This window comes from Arvicanthis niloticus, chromosome 11 (assembly GCF_011762505.2).
Source record: "Arvicanthis niloticus isolate mArvNil1 chromosome 11, mArvNil1.pat.X, whole genome shotgun sequence".
In the NCBI taxonomy this organism is placed as follows: Eukaryota; Metazoa; Chordata; class Mammalia; order Rodentia; family Muridae; genus Arvicanthis; species Arvicanthis niloticus.
In genome coordinates this window covers 33007631-33026193 of record NC_047668.1, presented here as the reverse complement: position 1 = coordinate 33026193, position 18563 = coordinate 33007631, and the positions used below count along the sequence as shown (strand labels likewise).

The 18563-nt window shown below is 38.3% G+C and overlaps 1 protein-coding gene across 2 annotated transcripts; it reads left to right on the top strand.

The window, feature by feature from the left end:
• Window positions 1-3555: 3555 nt before the first annotated feature.
• Polr1f (RNA polymerase I subunit F) lies at window positions 3556-18563 on the top strand. Of its 2 annotated transcripts, XM_034514221.2 has the most exons (4): window positions 3564-3861; window positions 8409-8550; window positions 13018-13226; window positions 13799-18563. In XM_034514221.2, the coding sequence occupies exons 1-4, from the start codon at window positions 3608-3610 to the stop codon at window positions 14181-14183; spliced, it is 990 nt and encodes a 329-aa protein (XP_034370112.1). In that variant the 5' UTR covers window positions 3564-3607; the 3' UTR covers window positions 14184-18563. The 2 variants fall into 2 exon arrangements, with proteins under 2 accessions (XP_076798108.1, XP_034370112.1); XM_076941993.1 differs by lacking the exon at window positions 8409-8550 and having other exon boundaries at window positions 3556-3861.

Sequence of the window (18563 nt, the reverse complement as noted above, 5' to 3'; positions counted from 1 at the left end):
TGAGTACTCCAAAAAAGGAATTTCTTCCCCTGCTAGTTTATTATATCCAATATTTCCTCCCATGTGGGTACTAATACTCAGAACTTTTTTCCATGCTGGTTTTGGATTGGAATGTGAATTCCTCACATTCTGGTATTTTGATATGTAGTGCTTCTTCTCATGTGAGTACAGCATCTCCTGGTCTGCATTTCTTGAAAATATATGATAAAGTGGACTGTTTCCCATGTGGTTCCATGATATCCAGGCCTTCTATACTCACAGGTATATGATATCCAGGACTGTTAACCACTAGTGTACATGCTATGTAAAAGTACTGTTCTTGTGGGTATGTGATATACAGGATATCTTCTCATGCAAGTACATCAAATACAATATTTCTTCCCATGCTGGTACATGATACACTGGACTGCTTCTAATGTGATTACATGATATACAGGACCGATTCCTATGGGTTACTTAATATCCCACACGATTTCAAATACAAGTACATGATATGGAAGACTTTGTCCTATTTGGGTACATGATATATAAGATTCTTACTCATGCTGGTATATGATATCCTGGACTGCTTTCCATACAGGTACATGATATCCAGGACTTCTATCAGTGCAAGTACATAATACCCATGGTTCATTGCCATCCATGTACATGATATCCACAACTACTTTTCAGGTGACTACATAATACCCAAGATTTCTGGAAAGAAGTGTGGGTACTTGATATCAGAGATAGTTTCCAAGGATGTTGATATCATTGATATAATATCAATGACTGACTTCTCATGTAAGAATAAATTACTGAGGACTTCATCCTATGATGATGGTACCATATAGAAAAATCTTATTTTCTATGTGGGTATATGATACCCTGGACTTAGCCTCATGGGGGTATATGATTGCCAGTTTTTTTCCTATGCCAGTAAACTATATCCAAAATTGCTTCCCATGATGCTAAGTAACATTCAGGACTTCTTCACATGTGAGTACATGATATCCAATCCAGTGCTTCTTTCTATGCAAATACAAATATACAGGACTACTTCTCATACAGGAATAATAAAATCCAGGACATCTCATGCAGGTATATAATATGCAAGACTTCTTCCCACATGGGTACAAGTTAACAAGATAACAAGGACTTTTTGCTTGTACCATGTATGCAGAGCTGTTTCCCAAGCATGTTCATGATATTCTAATTTGCTTCTCATGTGGGAACATGATATCTGGGACCTCCTCCATGTGGGTTCATACTATCTCCAACTGGGTACATGATATCCAGGATTTTTTTCCATGAAGATACATGATATCCAGTTCTCTCCCCATGTGGGTAAGAAATATTTAAGTCTTCATCTTATGAGGATACAATATATGCAGAAATTTTTCCCAAATGCTGGTCTTTGACCCTGGGTAGCAGTGGGGGAGTTCTTCCAAACATAATCTCATGGGTGTGTGTGTAAATACCTCTCTCTATAGGGTGCAGCAAACTGATGCAAAGCAAAGAAAGAAGACCTATCCATCCATTGCTGGTCTCTGTTGAGTTTTGCTAAAGTTTCTTTTAATGTCCTGTTTATTCTTTTTACTTGGCCAGAACTCTGAGGTCTATATGCACAATAAAGTTTTCAATCTATGTCTAAAGTTTTAGATTTTAATTGAGAGGTTTTGGCTATGTAATCCAGGCCATTGACGGACCTCATTTCTAGGGCGAGGCTAAATCAGGGGACCAGTTTTTGGAGGAGCTTTTTAGATACTACTTGAGCAGTTTCAGTTTGGGTGAGGAATGTTTCTACTGGAAAAAGTATCTAGCAACCCTTTTATCCTCTCCCAGCAGGTTGGATCTTGGTGAAATCAGTTTTCCCAGAGTTTGTGGGGGGTGTTGGTCTCTTGTTTGGACCCCTTCCTGGGTAAGGGTTCTCTATTTTGGATTCACTTGAGCACAAACTAGCATTTGGCTGAGACATCCTGTGCTAGGCATAACATATCTTGGTCTGAGCAGCTCAGAAAGCTTTATAGATCCTAGATGAGTAGCCTGGTGAAGGTTACTTAACAATAGTCCTGTCAGTTGTTTCTGGGAGAATGATCTTTCCCTCTGGTGTCTTCCATCAACCACTGGATGTGAGTTGTCCATTTCTTCTTTATCATGGAGTCTTAGGCAGCAGGGTGTCATGATATGTCATCAGAATTTCAAAAGCCACCCCCCCCCCACCTAGGAACACTCTGACCTATCTCTTTGGAGTTGGAATCTGGAGGATGGCAACAATCCTACTCTGGGATAGGCTCCTTTTGCCTCCTTTCATTTGGTAGCCAACGTAACTTTTATGAAGCTGGGTTTTTTTTAGCCAACATTTTGCAGCCCAAGATGTGTACAATTCCTGCACTCTCGGCTTAAGATCATTACTGAAGAAGTTCAAGGATTCTAAGAGCTAGAGAACAGTTTGGAGTTGTTAGGACAGCACTGTACAAATGAGGGTTTGTTTTTTTCCTTTGGGCAATACAAGCCCTTCTGCTAATAATATGATTGGTGTCTGAGTATACAAAAGAAGGCCAAAGCTGGTAACTGGGCTTAGCCATTTGAAAAACATGTCACAACACCCTCACTGTGACATAGCAGAAGGCAGAGGGAAGCTAGATTGGAGAGATATGGTGGTACCAGTTCAGATGTTGCCTTTGGGAGTTATGGCTTACTGTGTAGGACTGAGTTCACCATTGAAAATCTACTCCACTAATGTTTCTGATTCCTTATTGAACAGCTCCAGCTCATAAAAATGTATCAGGCCGGGGTTGGAGAGATGGCTCAGGGGTTCAGAGCACTGACTGCCCTTCCAGAGGTCCTGAGTTCAATTCCCAGCAACCACATGGTGGCTCACAAACATCTGTAATGGGATCCGATGCCCTCTTCTCCTGTGTTTGAAATCAGCGACAGTGTACTCACATACGTAAAATAAATAATTCTTTAAAAAAATGTATCAGCCCTCGGATACATAGGTGGAACGGGCACACCTATTAATAGCCTTGCTAAATCCAATAAAGAAAATACTCAGCGGGGAGTAGTGACACATGCTTTTAATCCCAGCTCTCTTGTGGCAGAGGCAGGCAAATATCTGTCAGAACTAAACCAGCTTGGTCTACATAGTTTCAAGCCACCCAGGGTTACATGGAGATACACTGTCTAAAAACAGAACAAAAACAGAAAACCAAAACAAATAAATGAAACCATTAATTCACTAGGCCTTGGCCCAGCATTAAAATTAACTAAGGAGCTTAAAAAAAAAAATCAAACTATTTCGGGCCTCTGCCTTTTTTAGGCTTAAGTGCCCAGATCAATAAATCCAAGCTTCGCTCTATAACTGAGCATACTTTGCAGTGTTGAACTAACGATCGACATCTGTCTAAATAAATCAGAGTGCCCCTGGATTTCACACTCCGCGTTTTATCTGGACTAGGGAAAGAGCAGCCGCCCTCTGCTGGTTATACCTCTATAATGCAGCTTTAGGAGATTAAAATTCCGAGGCCGGCGGTCGGTCGCTTTCTGATGACGCAACCAGGCGTCGGAGGCGAGGCGGGGATGCTTTCGTCATCCGTGCGCACCCCGAAGCAGCCTGACAAGCCGCATGGCTGCGGGCTCTGCGGAGTCTCAGCGGCCCAAGGCGGCCTCCGAGCGGCCCGTGGCGGGTCAGGCCGGGGTTCTGCCTTGCCTGGAGCTGCCGAGCTACGCCGCGGCGTGTGCGCTGGTGAGCAGCCGCTATTCCTGCTTGGTGGCCGCCCCGCATCGCAGGCACATCGCCCTGTCGCCCCGCTACCTGAGCAGGAAGCGCACGGGCATCCGCGAGCAGCTGGACGCCGAGCTCCTGCGCTACTCCGAGAGGTAAGCTCTCAACGTCCCCTTCTGGGACCCGGCAGCTCCGACGTTGTCTGCCACCCCATCTCAGTTTGTAGCTGGGCCTTGGCTCCGTAACCCCAAGGCGCCACAGAAGTAAAGTCGCACGAGCTTCATAAACCTTAGCCTCTGCGTCAACCGTCGCCTTCTGCGCCGCTGGCCTGAACGCAGTGGCCCAGCTCCTGGGATGAACCTGGCTGGCGAAGTGGCGGCTGCAGCAATGCTAAAAGAACTCCCCGTATGGAGATTAGTAGTGCCTGGTGTCAGGAAACCCACTAGGCTGAGCTTTGGGTATTAAAAGTTTCATTTAGTCACTTCCGGGTGTGCTCTCAATGAAATTTTGCTATCAGTTTTAGATTCTCCTAACGTGGGAAACAGCATATAAACACGGATAAGTCGTTTCATTGCAAAACATAGGCGGGTTTGCTTGTTTCGAGTAATTCCCCCCCCCACCCCCCGGGGTTTAGTTGGGGATGAGTGATGAGCCTTGTTTTGTTTGTAGAAAAATAAAGGTCTCTCCCTCACTCTGTCCCCCACAAACTAATGCATTTATATTTAGGTATTCAAGAGTAACTTGGGGAAAAAAATCTCAGAATTTCAATGGAAAGTGATATGCCTTAATACTCCACAACTAATTTGGTGTGAAGGGGGGGTGAGGTTCCGAGACTATGGCTTATAGATACCCGAGACATCCTTGATGTCTTCAGTAATTCTATGACACTTAAGAGATTGCAGGGATTTCCCACGTGACTGTTCTTGGGCAAATTATCCAAAGCTGTTACACTCACAAGGATTGGGACACAGTCAGCCTTGTTAACCATCGAGCCTGCTTAGAATAATAACAACATCCTCCAAGCACTATTATGTATTTTTATGTCTTTATTCTGCCGTAGGGAGTTGGAAATAGAAAGATAAAAATCCTAGTTTGAAGGAGCTTTAAGGTACTGTGGGGATGTAAATGTAAGCGAATCCAGTGAAGTGTTAAAACTTGACAAGTTATAGTAAGAAAAGTGAAATTAGATTTTGTAACTTTTGAGGACAACGCAGTGGGCTGGTATTGAGATGGTAGCATTGTAGCCACTGAGTACCATAAACAGATGGGTAGTAATGTAAGCTACAGTGCTGGGACCAGAGGCCTGTAAATACTGTATAACTGCAGTGAGGCTTAAGTCAGGGGAAACACATGCCGAAGGATTCCTCAGCAGAGTGTCAAAGACCAGGAGGTGACTTACAAGATGGCCATTATATTTCTTCTGTACGGCCTTTATCTGTTTTTTTCCTTTCTTTTTTTTCTTCTCTTCCTCCTCCTGCTCCTCCTCCTCCTTCTGTTTTTGTTTTTGTATTAGGTTTATTTATGTTTTGTTTACATGTGTGTATGTGTACCAAGTGCATGCCTGGTACCCTCAGAAGAAGGTATCAGATCCTCAGAAATCAGAATTATGGATGATTGTGAACCACCAGGTGTGTGCTGGGAATGGAATCTGGGCCCTTTGCAGGAGCAGCAAGTGCTCCTAACCACTGAAGTAGTTTCAAGTTTTTGATTCTTAAAGCACAGTTGTTACTTTATCCACTTATTGGCTTCCAATTGAGACTTGCAACTCTCTTGAGAGGAGTAGTACATACATATTTGCAGTCCCTGGGACATGGTCACATCTGCAATTTAAGAAACAAATTTGAATGAGATATTTTAAATAGGATGAGCAGTAGGCAAAGGTATCAGCAATTCTTGTAAGGAAAATGATGAGAGGGGTTGAAAGATTTAAGAACGTACGAGGTGATCACTAAGCATGAAACATAGGCAGTTATGTTAACCAGCTTTTCATCCATTGGGGGAAATTATTTAAAGATGTATAATAGGAGCCATTATTACAGATGAGAAACTGATAATTTCTGTAACAGGATTTCTGTAACAGGATAATTGATCTGGACACCTTCCCTCCTTGTTACTATGCTAAAACTATACTAAAAGAAGCCTGTGTTTTTTTTCAGTGCAGATTAGGGTCCAGTGTTACTCGGGTATTAGTTAAGAGTAATAAAAAATCAAGGGATAAAACATTGAAAATATTGGGAATTGTATGGTAATATTAATTGTCCTGTATTATGTTTACCATTTATCTTGTATAGTGTATGTTTTTAGACTTGTGGGCAATCCTGTAGCATCAGTAGGTCTGTCTTTTTTTGTTTAAATAATAATAAAAAATAATAATATTGAGACTTCTATGTTAATGCTTAAGTCTTCTCAACAGCATTTCCCAATAGGCAGACTGTTGCTTTTCTTTCTCTGTGGCAGGATTTTATTTTATAAAATGTATCCCATTTCAACTTTGGACTGTTTTCTTAGAGAAAGTAAGTAGTTTTCTGAAATCACATTGTAACTTCTAAGTTGAACCTTTAAGAGGCCATTTGTGGGGGCCAGGGGGAGACGGACAAAGCATATTCTTTTCCATTTGGCACCCTTGGGTTATTTAGAGATGTTAAATGCATTCTCTCTTACTAGTCCCAAAGAAGATTTAAATGCTAAAACTAAACATCCCTTAAACTTGATTTAGTTGCCTCCTACATATCCTAGGTAAAGCTACCCTGTGGATCTCATATGGTCTATGTATTGAGATATATGCATATATATTTTAAATAAAGAGAAAAGATATTTAGTGTTAGGATATCTGTCTTTGAATATATAACTTTTGTTTAGTTATTCTAAATAGTTTCCCAAAGGTCTTATGGGTTTGCACAAATTCATTTACCCTTGCACTCAGTGGTCATAACAGTCCTTAGAGGTGTTGAACCCTGTGGGACCTGGTATCCCCTTAGAAGCAATATTATGCAGTGTTCTCTTTATTGTTATGAAAATATGCTGAAATGAAATATAAAGATTAACACAAAATTTTACATATTGTTCCAACCTTATAAATCGTTTCAATATATGACATTTGAGCATTATGGCTTAGAAAACTAAGAAGTTACATGCTTCTACACTTTCACATAAGAATCGTTGCATAAGTGTTACAGTCACAAATGTGGATTGATCCAGACATTTTGCACTTATAGCTCAGATAATATACACCACATGTACAGTTACCACTGCTTTTATGAAATAGTTACTCTTGGTGATGTGCTACAAAACAGTCTTTCTAGCATTCAAGTATTACTCTATTTCCAGCAGTTTTTTAGTATCTTAGTATATAAAGTTGATAAATGACTTTATGTTGATATATTTATTTTAAGTGTAAATTCTAATCCCAGCAACTTATAAACAAGTTTGTCCCTTATTTGAGAATCATGCATAGAGACTGCTTACACATGTTCAGAGCTATTCTGTACATAGGAGAGTTTCTTTTCTGGCTTTTACAGTGTCTGTGATAAACGCAAACAAGTTCCAAGAACCATTTAGGGAAAAGTAATTTCTCCTCACTAGATTCTTTTAAGTATTACATTGAGAGGAGGTTTTTAGTAGAAACAGAGACTTTTTCACTTACCAGTGTGGTGGATACTTCCTGTTTTTCCTTTTGTTCTGTTTTCAATGTCCCTCATATTGTCTTAGTGATGTATCACTTCTGCTTAAGTAAGCCATGTGTAGAAGCTAAAAATTCAAGAGTACTCTCCTTGGAAGATCTCTGAGTTTATGGTTTTCCTAATTTGGTAGCTATTACAATTTCTTTCCTATGGGTTGTGGCTGTTTCACTCAAATAAAATCTATAGAGTATAGTATAGAGAAATCCTTTCTCTTTGTTGGATTGTACTAGAAATTTAATTGAGGCCAATAAAACAATTTCTGCTGTCCATGGTTTTAGAGCTGTGTTTTGAATCTAAACATATACAGATGGATTCAATAAAATTAGGTTACAAATAGTACTATATTTTTATATGTGGTAAAGAAGTGATTTTTTTTTTTGGTGGGGGAAGTCAGGGAAATTTCCTTCAGGAAGTATTTGGTATGGGAGAAATAACAAAGCTCAGATGTCTTTCTTAGTTAACTGGCCTTTTAAAATAATCATGGTCTCCATCTTGACTTGAAATGTGTCTACTTTAAGTGTTAGTGAGTTCTCAAATAATATGGTTGTGTACATTAACATTTCTTTTCACTAGAAAAAGTGTTAGTTTGTTATTTTTCTGTGGTAAGTCATTGGTTCCAGTGATCAGAGGCTGTAGCTTAAACAGAAATGCTTCCCTTATTATATAGTATCACACACAGAAACTCAGTAATAGTAGATAGTGTTACCGTTGCCTGTATTCAGTCATATAGTATGTAGATGTTTTCTTGCTTAGTCCCATTATTCCCCCTAGTATGACTGATTCAGATAGGTAGCATGTAAGTGTTAGTTTATTGCCAGTGCATAGTTCTGAATATCCATGCTGATGGCCACTTTAACTTAACTAAGACATTGGAATTTTTTTTGATAAACTGTAATTGCTAAGATCTGCTAGTGTTAGTCTCTAAGACTAGGTGATAACATGTTTGGGAAAGAGTGGTATATCAGAGGTAACAGCAGATTATCTTTAGCTAGGACTAACAGTATCTTTTCCCCCTTTAACAGCCTTTTAGGTGTCCCTATTGCATATGATAACATCAGAGTTGTGGGTGAACTGGGAGATATTTATGATGACCAAGGACACATTCATCTTAACATTGAAGCAGATTTTGTTATTTTCTGCCCTGAACCAGGGCAAAAGTTAATGGTATGTACATCATTTTTTTCTTACTTTCTTTACATAATTTTTTTCTCTGTGAACCTCTGTGCCTGCTGTCTTCACCACATGATACACTTCAGCACTCCTCATTACTGGAGATCACAGGAATTCATTCTTTTGTGTGGATGTGTTTATTCCACAGTATTGCACTGTGTATGTAAACTCTGGTTATCCAGGCATCTTCTGACAGGTGTGTAGACTGAACAGTGTTTTAGCTGTTGTGAGTAGTGCCTTGTAAACATGGGTGGGTGCAGGTGCCCAGGTACTTCTGCTCAATGTTGATTTTACTTTTCTTGGATTGTTAGGATCATATGGCAGCACTACCTTTTTATTAATTCCTATAATGTCTGCTGATTTACATTCACAGGAGGAGCTTGTATGAGTTCTTTTCATTCACATCTTTTCAACATGTCATTTCTGTGGTTATTAACCACATATAGGTGGAATATTGAGTCATTTTCTTGTTGCTATAACAAAATACTTGACAGAAAAAGCTTGAAGGAGGAAAGGTTTTGTTTGGCTTCTGCTTTACTTGGCAAGCAAGCACAGAGTACAGAAGTTTTCATCCTGCTGGGCCAAGAAACAGAAAGGAATACTGGTGCCTGACTCGATTTCTACTGTTCTCTCAGCCTTGCTTCTTTCCCAGCTCTGTTAATCCTCTTAGTATAATGTCTCAGACACACCCAATAGTGGGCCATAGTATACTAGGTAATTCTAAACCCTGTCAGGCTTTGAGAGTCCTTAGCCATTGCCATAGATCATTGAAATTGTGATTTGCATTTCCCTTGTGGCTAAAATGTAAGCATTTCTTCCACGTGTTTATTGGCTATTTCTACTTCTTTTGAGGTGTGTTTAATCAGATTATTTGCCTGTTTTTAATTGACTTTTTTATTCTTTATATTTTGGATATTAACTGACATTTCTCCTGTCTTTCATGATGTCTCTCTGAGTGTTTCCTTTGAGGTGTAGAAGTACTTTAGTCTTATATAATCTCACTTTAATTACAATCATTTAAGTGGTTTTTGCTTTTGTTTCTTGTACTTTGGTTGTCTTTTTTTTTTTTTTTTGTGCTTCTTTATAAGGATTTTGCTTTCAAATTCTATAAAGAACATTATTAGTTGTTTGGATATTGCACTGTGGATTGCTTTTAGTGATATGGTCACTGTAATAGTATTGGGACTTCCAAATAAGAACATAGGGAGCTAGCTAGCTCGTTTTTTTTCTCTCCTTCCTTCCTTCCTTCCTCCCTCCCTCCCTCCCTCCCTCCCTCCCTCCCTCCCTCCCTCTGTCCCTCCTTCCTTCTTTCCTTTCTTTCTTCCTTTTTTGTCATTTTTTTTTCCTCTCATCAATGAGTTTTGCTTTGCATTATAGAGGGCTTTCATTTCGAAATGGAGTTTATTAATTTATTTTTTATGTGGCTATTGAGAATAGGGTTAACTGTATTTATTAGGAAAGCTACTAATTTCGTGTGTTTATTTTTGTATGTGCTACCTAACTGAATTCACTTGTCAGTTCTAAAATCTTGGGTGGAACCCTTACGTTCATCTGTATATTGAATCAGCATCCTGCCTACAGATGGGAATAATTGAGACTTTCCTATTGGTGTGCCTTCTATTTCATTGCAGTGCCCACTTGCTCTGGCTAGTCTTTAGTGTGACTGAGCCTTTTTTAAGCCAGGCTAAGCTTCTTAATAAGGACATAAAGACATATTTTTATTTAAAATGCTTATGGCCTTAAACTAGGCTTGCTCCTCAGCTACTTCTTAACTTATATAACTCATTTATACTAGTCTGTGTCTACCACATGGCAGGTTACCTTTCCTCAGTTTCATACATCTGACTTCCTCTGAGGCCAGGTGGTGAGTCTTCCCATTCCTGACTCTTTCCCAGAGTTCCTATCTCTGTACTGGAACTTCCACCTTCTACTTCCTTCCTTTGCTAATAAGCCATTAGCATTTTATTGACAGGTGATGCTTTTACATAGTGCACACAAGATTATCTCTATACTCTTGTTCTCTATAGAAGGAAGGCAGTGAGAATTGATTAGCTATTGTTATTCTAGGTTTAATAGGAAAGGCTGTTTTCCCGTCCAATATTTTGGCTATGAATTGACATGCACAGGTCTTTATTGTGTTGTGGTCTTTATATTTCTAACATCTTGAGGGTTTTTATCCTGAAGGAATGTTGAAAATTATTAAATGCTATTTCTTCATCTATTAAAATGATCATATGATTTTAATTTTTTATTCTATTTATGTAATTACAATATATTTAACTGACTTTTGTATGTCATACAATTCTGAAGTCCCTATAGTGAAATTGGTTAACTTGACTGTGTTATGTGAGGTTTTGCTAACACTATTACCTTCAATTATGATTATTTTAAGTCATCTTTTTCAGTCTCTGTTCACCAAGAACATGAATTACTAGATTTCATTTTGTATTGTTACCAAGTTTTGGTACTAAGGTAACATGCACAGAATAAGAGTAAGTGATGAAGCCATTGAATCAAACTTTTTCTTCATGGGGGACTTTAATTGCCAATTCAGTGTCACTGTTTGGTACAGGTCTATTTCAGTGGACTTGATTCAGCTTGGCTAGGTCATGTGTCCAGGCATTTGTTCATTTACTTTAGAGTTTCCAAAATGTTAACACACACACTTTTTTTTTTTTTTTTAAGAAATAATCTCCAACAGTCTTTTAATTGGAATATCAGTTGGAATTTAATTTTGTTCATAATTTTATTTGTGTCTACACTCCATTCCCAGTTACAGTTTTACCAATTTTGTTTACCTTTCCAAGAACCAGTTCTATCATTTTCCATGTAATTTTGGATTTGATTCATTGTTTCTAAGACTCTGACATGCATGTAAGCTTCTTCCTAGGGCCGGCCTATAACTTCCCAGTCATGGCTTTTGACCAGGTTTATAATACAGATGCTATCCCTCATGTGGAGCAGGCCTCAGTTAGGAGAGTGTTGGTGAAGGCAGTTCTTCACCACTGATATTAAGATGGGTCATACCTGATCCTCAGAACCACAGGGACCTGCACAATTTCAGTGGTACACTGAAGTGTGCATTGTAGCCAGAGGTAATGCAAATCAACAAAACACAAGTCTCACAGAAGGGCACAATTCTCTGCTAAGTGTCAAAATGTGTTCTAAAGATTCATCTGTAAGCACTACCCTGGTAGTAGCAGTGCCACTTCACATTAAGAGGCAAGTGGTAGAGAGACAGTCCATTGGACATCATAGCTGGTCTAAACGGACGGGATCTTGCACCTAACTCTGACAGCTGCAAGCACTTGCATAGTTGGAGAGAAGAATGGGGCCGACATCAACTGAAGTAGCTGAAACTCAGGTCTGTGTACCAGGTGTGTAGGTCTCCTGTTGCTGGCTGGTGTCAGTAGACTTGCTCTGTGTTGTTCTGCAGCACTGGATGTTTGTTTTATTGCAACAGTCCTATCACTGGGTCTGAGATAGCCCTGTGCTAGCTTTCATGTTTTTCTCCTCCTTTTGCTGAAGTTGGAAGAGTAGTTAGTAGTGAAGCTTTCTCTTTGCTGCCCATCTGGCACAATTTCGGCAATTCACTGCTGAGAGTACTAGCCTGACAGAAGGGGTTTGTGGGACTTTGAGCAGCATTGAGCTTCACTGTGGCAGACCTAGCACAAGGTTTAAAGTAATGTCGTGCTCTCTTAGCTGACTTTTTTAAAAGTCTCATTATGGTAGTCTGGTTTATGAATGGCTCTATGTAGGGAGAGATTGCCAGAGAATCTCACTCAGTTGCCATCCTGCTCTGCCTTGCATATAGTTCGAAGCTTATGTTAGAGTTCAGACTTATGTATGCTCTGTAGGTTTTCACAAATATATTGTGCTGTCTGTTTAGCATCATGCAGAATACTTTGACTGCCCTTGAACTTCCCTATACAGTACCTCTGGTTCTCATTGTTCACATTAGTTCTTGATAACCATTGATCCTTTTGCTTTCCTAGTTTTGCCTTTTCTAAGATGTTAGATACTTATTCTTAATTACACCTGTTTGTTGTGTGTGCTTGCACATTCTACAGTGTGCAAGTACCACAGCACTTGGAAGCCAGAGTACAACTTGCAGAGAGAGTCATCTACTCCCTGGGCAGCTCTGCAGTGGAGCCAAGGCTTTATTGTTAACCCCCTTCACACCTTTGTTTGTTTAAGGAAGGACTGGTTTAGTTGTTATCCACTTAAAACAAACATGTAATTATTTAATACGATTTAAGTTTTCTAACATTTCTAAAATTATGTTTTGGTATGACATGGTAAGTTGTTTGATTTTTTTTTTTTTTTTGTAAAGCCTTTTAAAACAGCATTAATGTGATATTTTCTCTTTTGAAGATGAATTTCATGTTTATGAAGTTTGACTCACTTTTTAACTCTGGCTCTCTTTGTGATGTTATGTTCTTTCTCTTCTCTTCTTTACAGGGTACAGTTAATAAAGTATCTTCTACCCATATTGGCTGTTTAGTACATGGATGTTTTAATGCCTCTATCCCTAAACCTGAGCAGATGTCATATGAGGAGTGGCAAACATTGGAGATAAATGTAGGGGATGAGCTGGAATTTGATGTATTTCGCTTAGATTCAGATTCTGCTGGAGTATTCTGCATTCGAGGAAAACTAAATACCACAAGGTTAGTGTATAATGATTGAAATAGTAGGTAGGAGATCTTGTTGCTCTGATAGATACCAGAAGTAAGTATGTTTTTTTTTTTTTTTTCAAATGTCCATGGTTTAGCTAGTTAGCGTGGATTTAATGTTTGATAGTTAAAAATTTTTTAACCAGTTCCAAATTTTGAAGTTGTGCTTGAGCTTCTGTGGAAGTACAGTGAAAGGAAAACAAGAAACCAACATTTCATTGTTAAATTTGGGCCAGCTATATATAGTAGCCTGTGCCAATAATCCCAGCATTCTGAAGGCATGGGCAGGAGGATCCTGAGTTGGAAGCTAGCCTGCCACAGGGAGACAAAAAGCAAAGATCAAAAAGTAGCTGAATAAATATGCCATTGAACTCAACATTTGACAAGTCATAGACATTTCAGTGGTCTGAGGCATAACAAGATAGAACATTTGGAATTAGAGCCATAATAAACTAACTTGTGCAAAGAATTGTATTGAAAAGAGAGTCTTGAAACAGTCTTGGCCTCATTTTTTTCCTTCTTTTTGCTTATTGCTGTTAATATTTTTAAAATCTGTTCATTTACAGTTTGCAGCTTAAGAACTCTGTAGTTTCTGAAGATGTAGCAGAAACTGTCATTGAAGAGGTTGTTGAAAAAACTTCAAAGAGGAAAAAGAAGAAAAACAAAGACACAGAAACATGTGCAACAGTCGATAGTGTTACAGAGGTTGCAGATATTACAGATCTCACTCCAAAGGAAGACACAGACCTACCATGTAGTGATAATGTGAATGACTTCTGTGAGGAGGAGCCAAAGAAGAAGAAAAAGAAGAAGAAAAGGCACCAGGAAGATCAGGACCCCATTTTCCAAGCCAGTGACTCCAGTGGCTACCAAAGTGACCATAAGAAGAAAAAGAAGAAAAGAAAACACAGTGAAGAGGCTCACTTTGAGTCACCTAAGAAAAGACAGTAATTGTCTTTCTGTTGTTAACATACTCAGATGCACGGATGAATAGATGTTTTGAATGGTAGGAAATGCTTATGGAAAGTTCACAAGCAAGTACTTGATTAGTAATTGGGTTTTGTACTGAAATCATACAACTGACTATAAATGTTGGATAATACCAGTATTATTAAAGTATTATTTTATTACAGTTCAGTGGAGAATGTTAACAAATGCTCTCACTCTTGACTCATGTTGTTAATGTTCTACAGAAGATTTTACATTCTCAACATCTGCCAAAGAACTTTATAGTACTTTCAGTTTTTTTTTCTGATAATAAAGTTTGTCTTTAGCCAGAACATTTTTTTAAAAGCCCAATAGATTTACCAGGTTTAAATTTTTCTTAAACAGTATTTCTATTTTATTTAAAATGTATAGCTAAAGAAGATTATCTAGAACTCTTATATACCCTGTGGCTATCAAGTGTTGAGTGTGTGCTGGGCAGTAATCTCATTGTTCCCTCCCAGAGGGTGTGTGCGCATGTGTTCTTGAATTCTGAGACTGTAATAGGAAGGGCTGTTAATTATTACTTTGTGTTTCAATGGTCTTTATTTCATTATATATGGATCATGAGCAAGATAAAGATGGGATAAATGTGGTTCTTGCTAGTTGAAAATCTCCAGTAAGTTTTTAGTGATTAGGGGTGGCCTACCAGACTTGCTTTGATTTTATTGTATTGCTTTTATTGATACAAATGTGGGATGTGTTCTGCCTAACCAGAAGGTGGTAATGAGGATAAGCTGGCTGAGGCTCAAATCAATCCAAGGCCAGACATTTACAGACACTTAATATCTGCGATCTATTTTATTGAGGCCAGAGGATATAAAGTCAATCAGGGTAGTATAGTTCCTTCCATCATGAAGCAACATGGGAGAAACACTTGTGTGCACACAGCCTAAGTGAGGAAATAAAATAATAATTGTAGTAAATACCATGAAAAAAAAAAAAAAAAAAAAAAAAACATTGACCACTCTTTAGTTAGTATCTGGAAATATACAGGGGTAGGGTTGACCTTTCCATGTCAGTCACTAGTGTTGTCACTGACTGGCAGACATAGTGTGAGCATCAGTTTAGTGTTTGATAAGGAGTAAATTTTGGCAACCACGTTTCTTGGTATATAGAACATAAGGCATGGCAGCAATTTAATATGTACAGGTAGATGTAACTGACAGGAATGGTACAAACCAGCATCTTTCACTCAGGATACTTGAAATTTTTAGGTGGCTTTCAGGTCTCTTTTTGAACTGTGACTATTCCAAATTTACATGGGTTGTCTGTCAGTATAAAACATGAAACTTTTAAATTAAAGATGTACAAAAAGATGTACAAAGAATACTCTGACACAGTTGTCCTTCCCCCCTCTGACCTCATCCCTCCTGTTCCTGTACCCACCTACTTTCTTCCCTCCATCCACCCTTGATGTCTATTAGAAAACGGGTTACAGATCGAAACAGAATTCTTGGCAGGAGTCTCTAATGGTAGAGAAGCACTGAAAGAAATGTTCAACATCTTTAGTCATCAGTGAATTGTAAATCAAAACAGCTCTGAAATTCCATTATATACCCATCAAAATGGCTAAGGTAAACTCAAGCAACAGCTTATGCTGACGAGGATGTAGATCAAGGGGAACAACACTCCATTGCTGGTGGGAGTCTAAACTCGTACAAACTTGAAGTAAATTTGGTAGTTTCTCAGAAAACTGGGACTAGCTATAGACTAGCTATAGCTCCAGGGCATCTACCCCCAAAACTTCTACCATACCACAAAGACATTTGCTCAACTGTTCATAGCTGCTTTATTCCTAATAGCCACAAACTGAAAGCAACCCAGATCCTTCAACTGAAGAATGCATAAAGAAGATACCGTTTATTTACACAATGGAATAGCACTCAGCTATTAAAAACAATGACATCATGAGGTTTGCTGGCAAAGAGACCATTCTGAGTGATGTAACCCAAACCCAGAAAGACAAACATGGTATGTACTCACTTGTAAGTGAGTTTTAGTCATAAAGTAAAGGATAACTGCTCTAAACTGCAGACCCAAAGAAGTAAGTAGTATGGAGGGCCCGGGGGGAGATGCTTGAATCTCATTGAGAAGGGAAATAGACAATTTAACTTTTTTTGCTTAACATTTTTGCTATGATGATTTTAGCCTGTTTCCAATTTATTTTTTTCTCAGTGCTTAAATAAGATCGTAGATGAGGCTCCATTACCTTACTTTGGACAATGCTATTTAAATGAATTTGTAAGTTAAAAGGGGTTGTACAGCTTGTTTTGTCAGGATTCAATGTAACATGCCTAGAAAGTGTTTAATAAATCCTTCATATTTTAGGAGTTGAATTTATAATTAGTAATTCTAGCCTTCCATAAACACCAAGAAAACATGTCAAATTTATCTATTAATGAAAAAATATTATATATTAGCAGAATAACTAATTTTCACATTTTTATTTTGCCTCAAATGATACTCTTGAGTTTTAAAAGGATTTGCTTGTTTGAAGTGGTGATCCCTAGGACTTCCCATCCTCATCCTCATGAGTGAAGGTTTTTTTTTTTATTTGCACACTTCTTATATTGCACAAGGGCCTAAGCAGATATAACCTAATCACAGTAGCCTTTTACAATCAAATGTGTCTGCACACTGGCAAAAGAAGAATTGAGAGAAGTAGATGTGAGACTTCCCTTACTGTAGATGGAAGGGATTCTGGAACCCAAGGGTAAAGAGCTAAGAGCTGTCCCTGCCCAGAAGACAGCAGGAAATGGTTTTACATCTGCAGAGAACTGAAACCTGAAAGTGGCAAGAATGACTCACAAAGCAGAACACCTTGTCTCAGGTTCTTAAGTGAAACATTAGCTAAATGTTGATGTGTGTGGGTAGTAAACCTACCTGTGCCTTCAGACTTGAGAATGTAGACTTCATTGTGCTTTGTATGTTCTTGTATGTGTATGCATGTGGAGCTAGGGGTTAGCATTGGGGTCTTCAGTCTCTCTTGCTTAGTTTCGAAGATGGTCTTGCTGAGTCTTGAGCTCAGCTAGGCAGTCTGGCCAATGAGCCCCAGGTATCTTCCTGTCTCCATATATCCAGTTGCTGGGATTATGGGTATGTGCCACAGCACCCAGCTTTTCTGTCTGTGAGTACTGGGGATTAGGGGGTTGGTTAGCTGTTACTGTAGGGGATAAGCCATCTCTCCAGCCCTACCTTGTTGGTGTTCAGACAAAACAAATATTCTATAAAGTGATTGTTTAACTTGTTTTTTACAGTCGCACTAAATTTTTGTCTATTGTGGCCATTCATAGGAAATTTTTTTCATGTTTGCCCCGGTTAAATATGACTTTAAAAAAAAAAAAGTCCTAATTGGTTCTTATATTACAAAGCTAATGATTTCATATGTTAACATGTCTATGCCAACATTTGTGGATTTTCTAGTTTCAAATCACTGTTAACTTTATTTGCCATATTTTTTTATTGTTTATTTACTAACTCCCATAATCCTCTCCCTCCCCTTCTTCATCCCTGGGCTTTGTAAATTAAATACTTTTTAATTTAGTTTCTAGCATTACTAATAGAAATATTTGATCATAAAATATTCCAATTTTTGTTGTATATATCCTCTTGAGTTTCTACAAGGTATTCATTGTTTCAATTATCTGTGTATTACTGAAATCCTACCTTTGAAGTTCTTTACCCAAGGCTTGTTTTAGAACTGTGCATTTTACTTTCTGTTATATTCAGTTGGATTTGTTTGTTTTATGTGTTCTATACTGATCTATAACTCAGATGAGTCTAGATTTGCCTTTAATTAGAGGCCTCCCAAGTGGCTCACAGGCTTGTAGCTTTTAATTGTCCACTTTTATTTGTATCATGTATTCTACAATAGTAAGATACGATTTCTACTTTAGAAATTTAGAAATTGGTTGTTACCAGGACACATTCCTTATTTCAAAAGAAAAAGTCTTTATATACTTTCAAAAATGCCTTTTTAAAAATACACAAAGCTCTGATTTAAAAAGCAGATTTTAGGTCTGAAGAGATTACAAGATTGGTGATAGATTACAAGAAGGTGATAGATTAGCTGGGAGTGATGTAACAAAAACTTCATCCTGGAAGGAAACACAGACAGCAAGGCATTTTATGGTAGAAATCTTCTGAACTCCAGAGAATCAACTGCTGTTGTTACAACCCTTTACATTCCCCTTCTGTCTAATTACAGCAAAACTAATTTTAAACTATTCAAGCTGATAAGAACTTGAGATATCTGGTCTTACTTCTTATAATTTGGTAAAGCACAAGCTAGAAAAGAAAGCATGACAGGTCAAAGAGGTCTAGACACGCTGTCACCTTCTCAAC

What these genes read in the sequence shown, in the direction of transcription:
- Polr1f (XM_034514221.2), top strand. Translation starts at nt 3,608, where the DNA reads ATGGCTGCGGGCTCTGCGGAGTCTCAGCGGCCCAAGGCGGCCTCCGAG. An exon ending in CTCCTGCGCTACTCCGAGAG is followed by an intron (nt 3,862 to 8,408) that starts GTAAGCTCTCAA and finishes CCCCTTTAACAG; the next exon opens with CCTTTTAGGTGTCCCTATTG. An exon ending in AACCAGGGCAAAAGTTAATG is followed by an intron (nt 8,551 to 13,017) that starts GTATGTACATCA and finishes TCTTCTTTACAG; the next exon opens with GGTACAGTTAATAAAGTATC.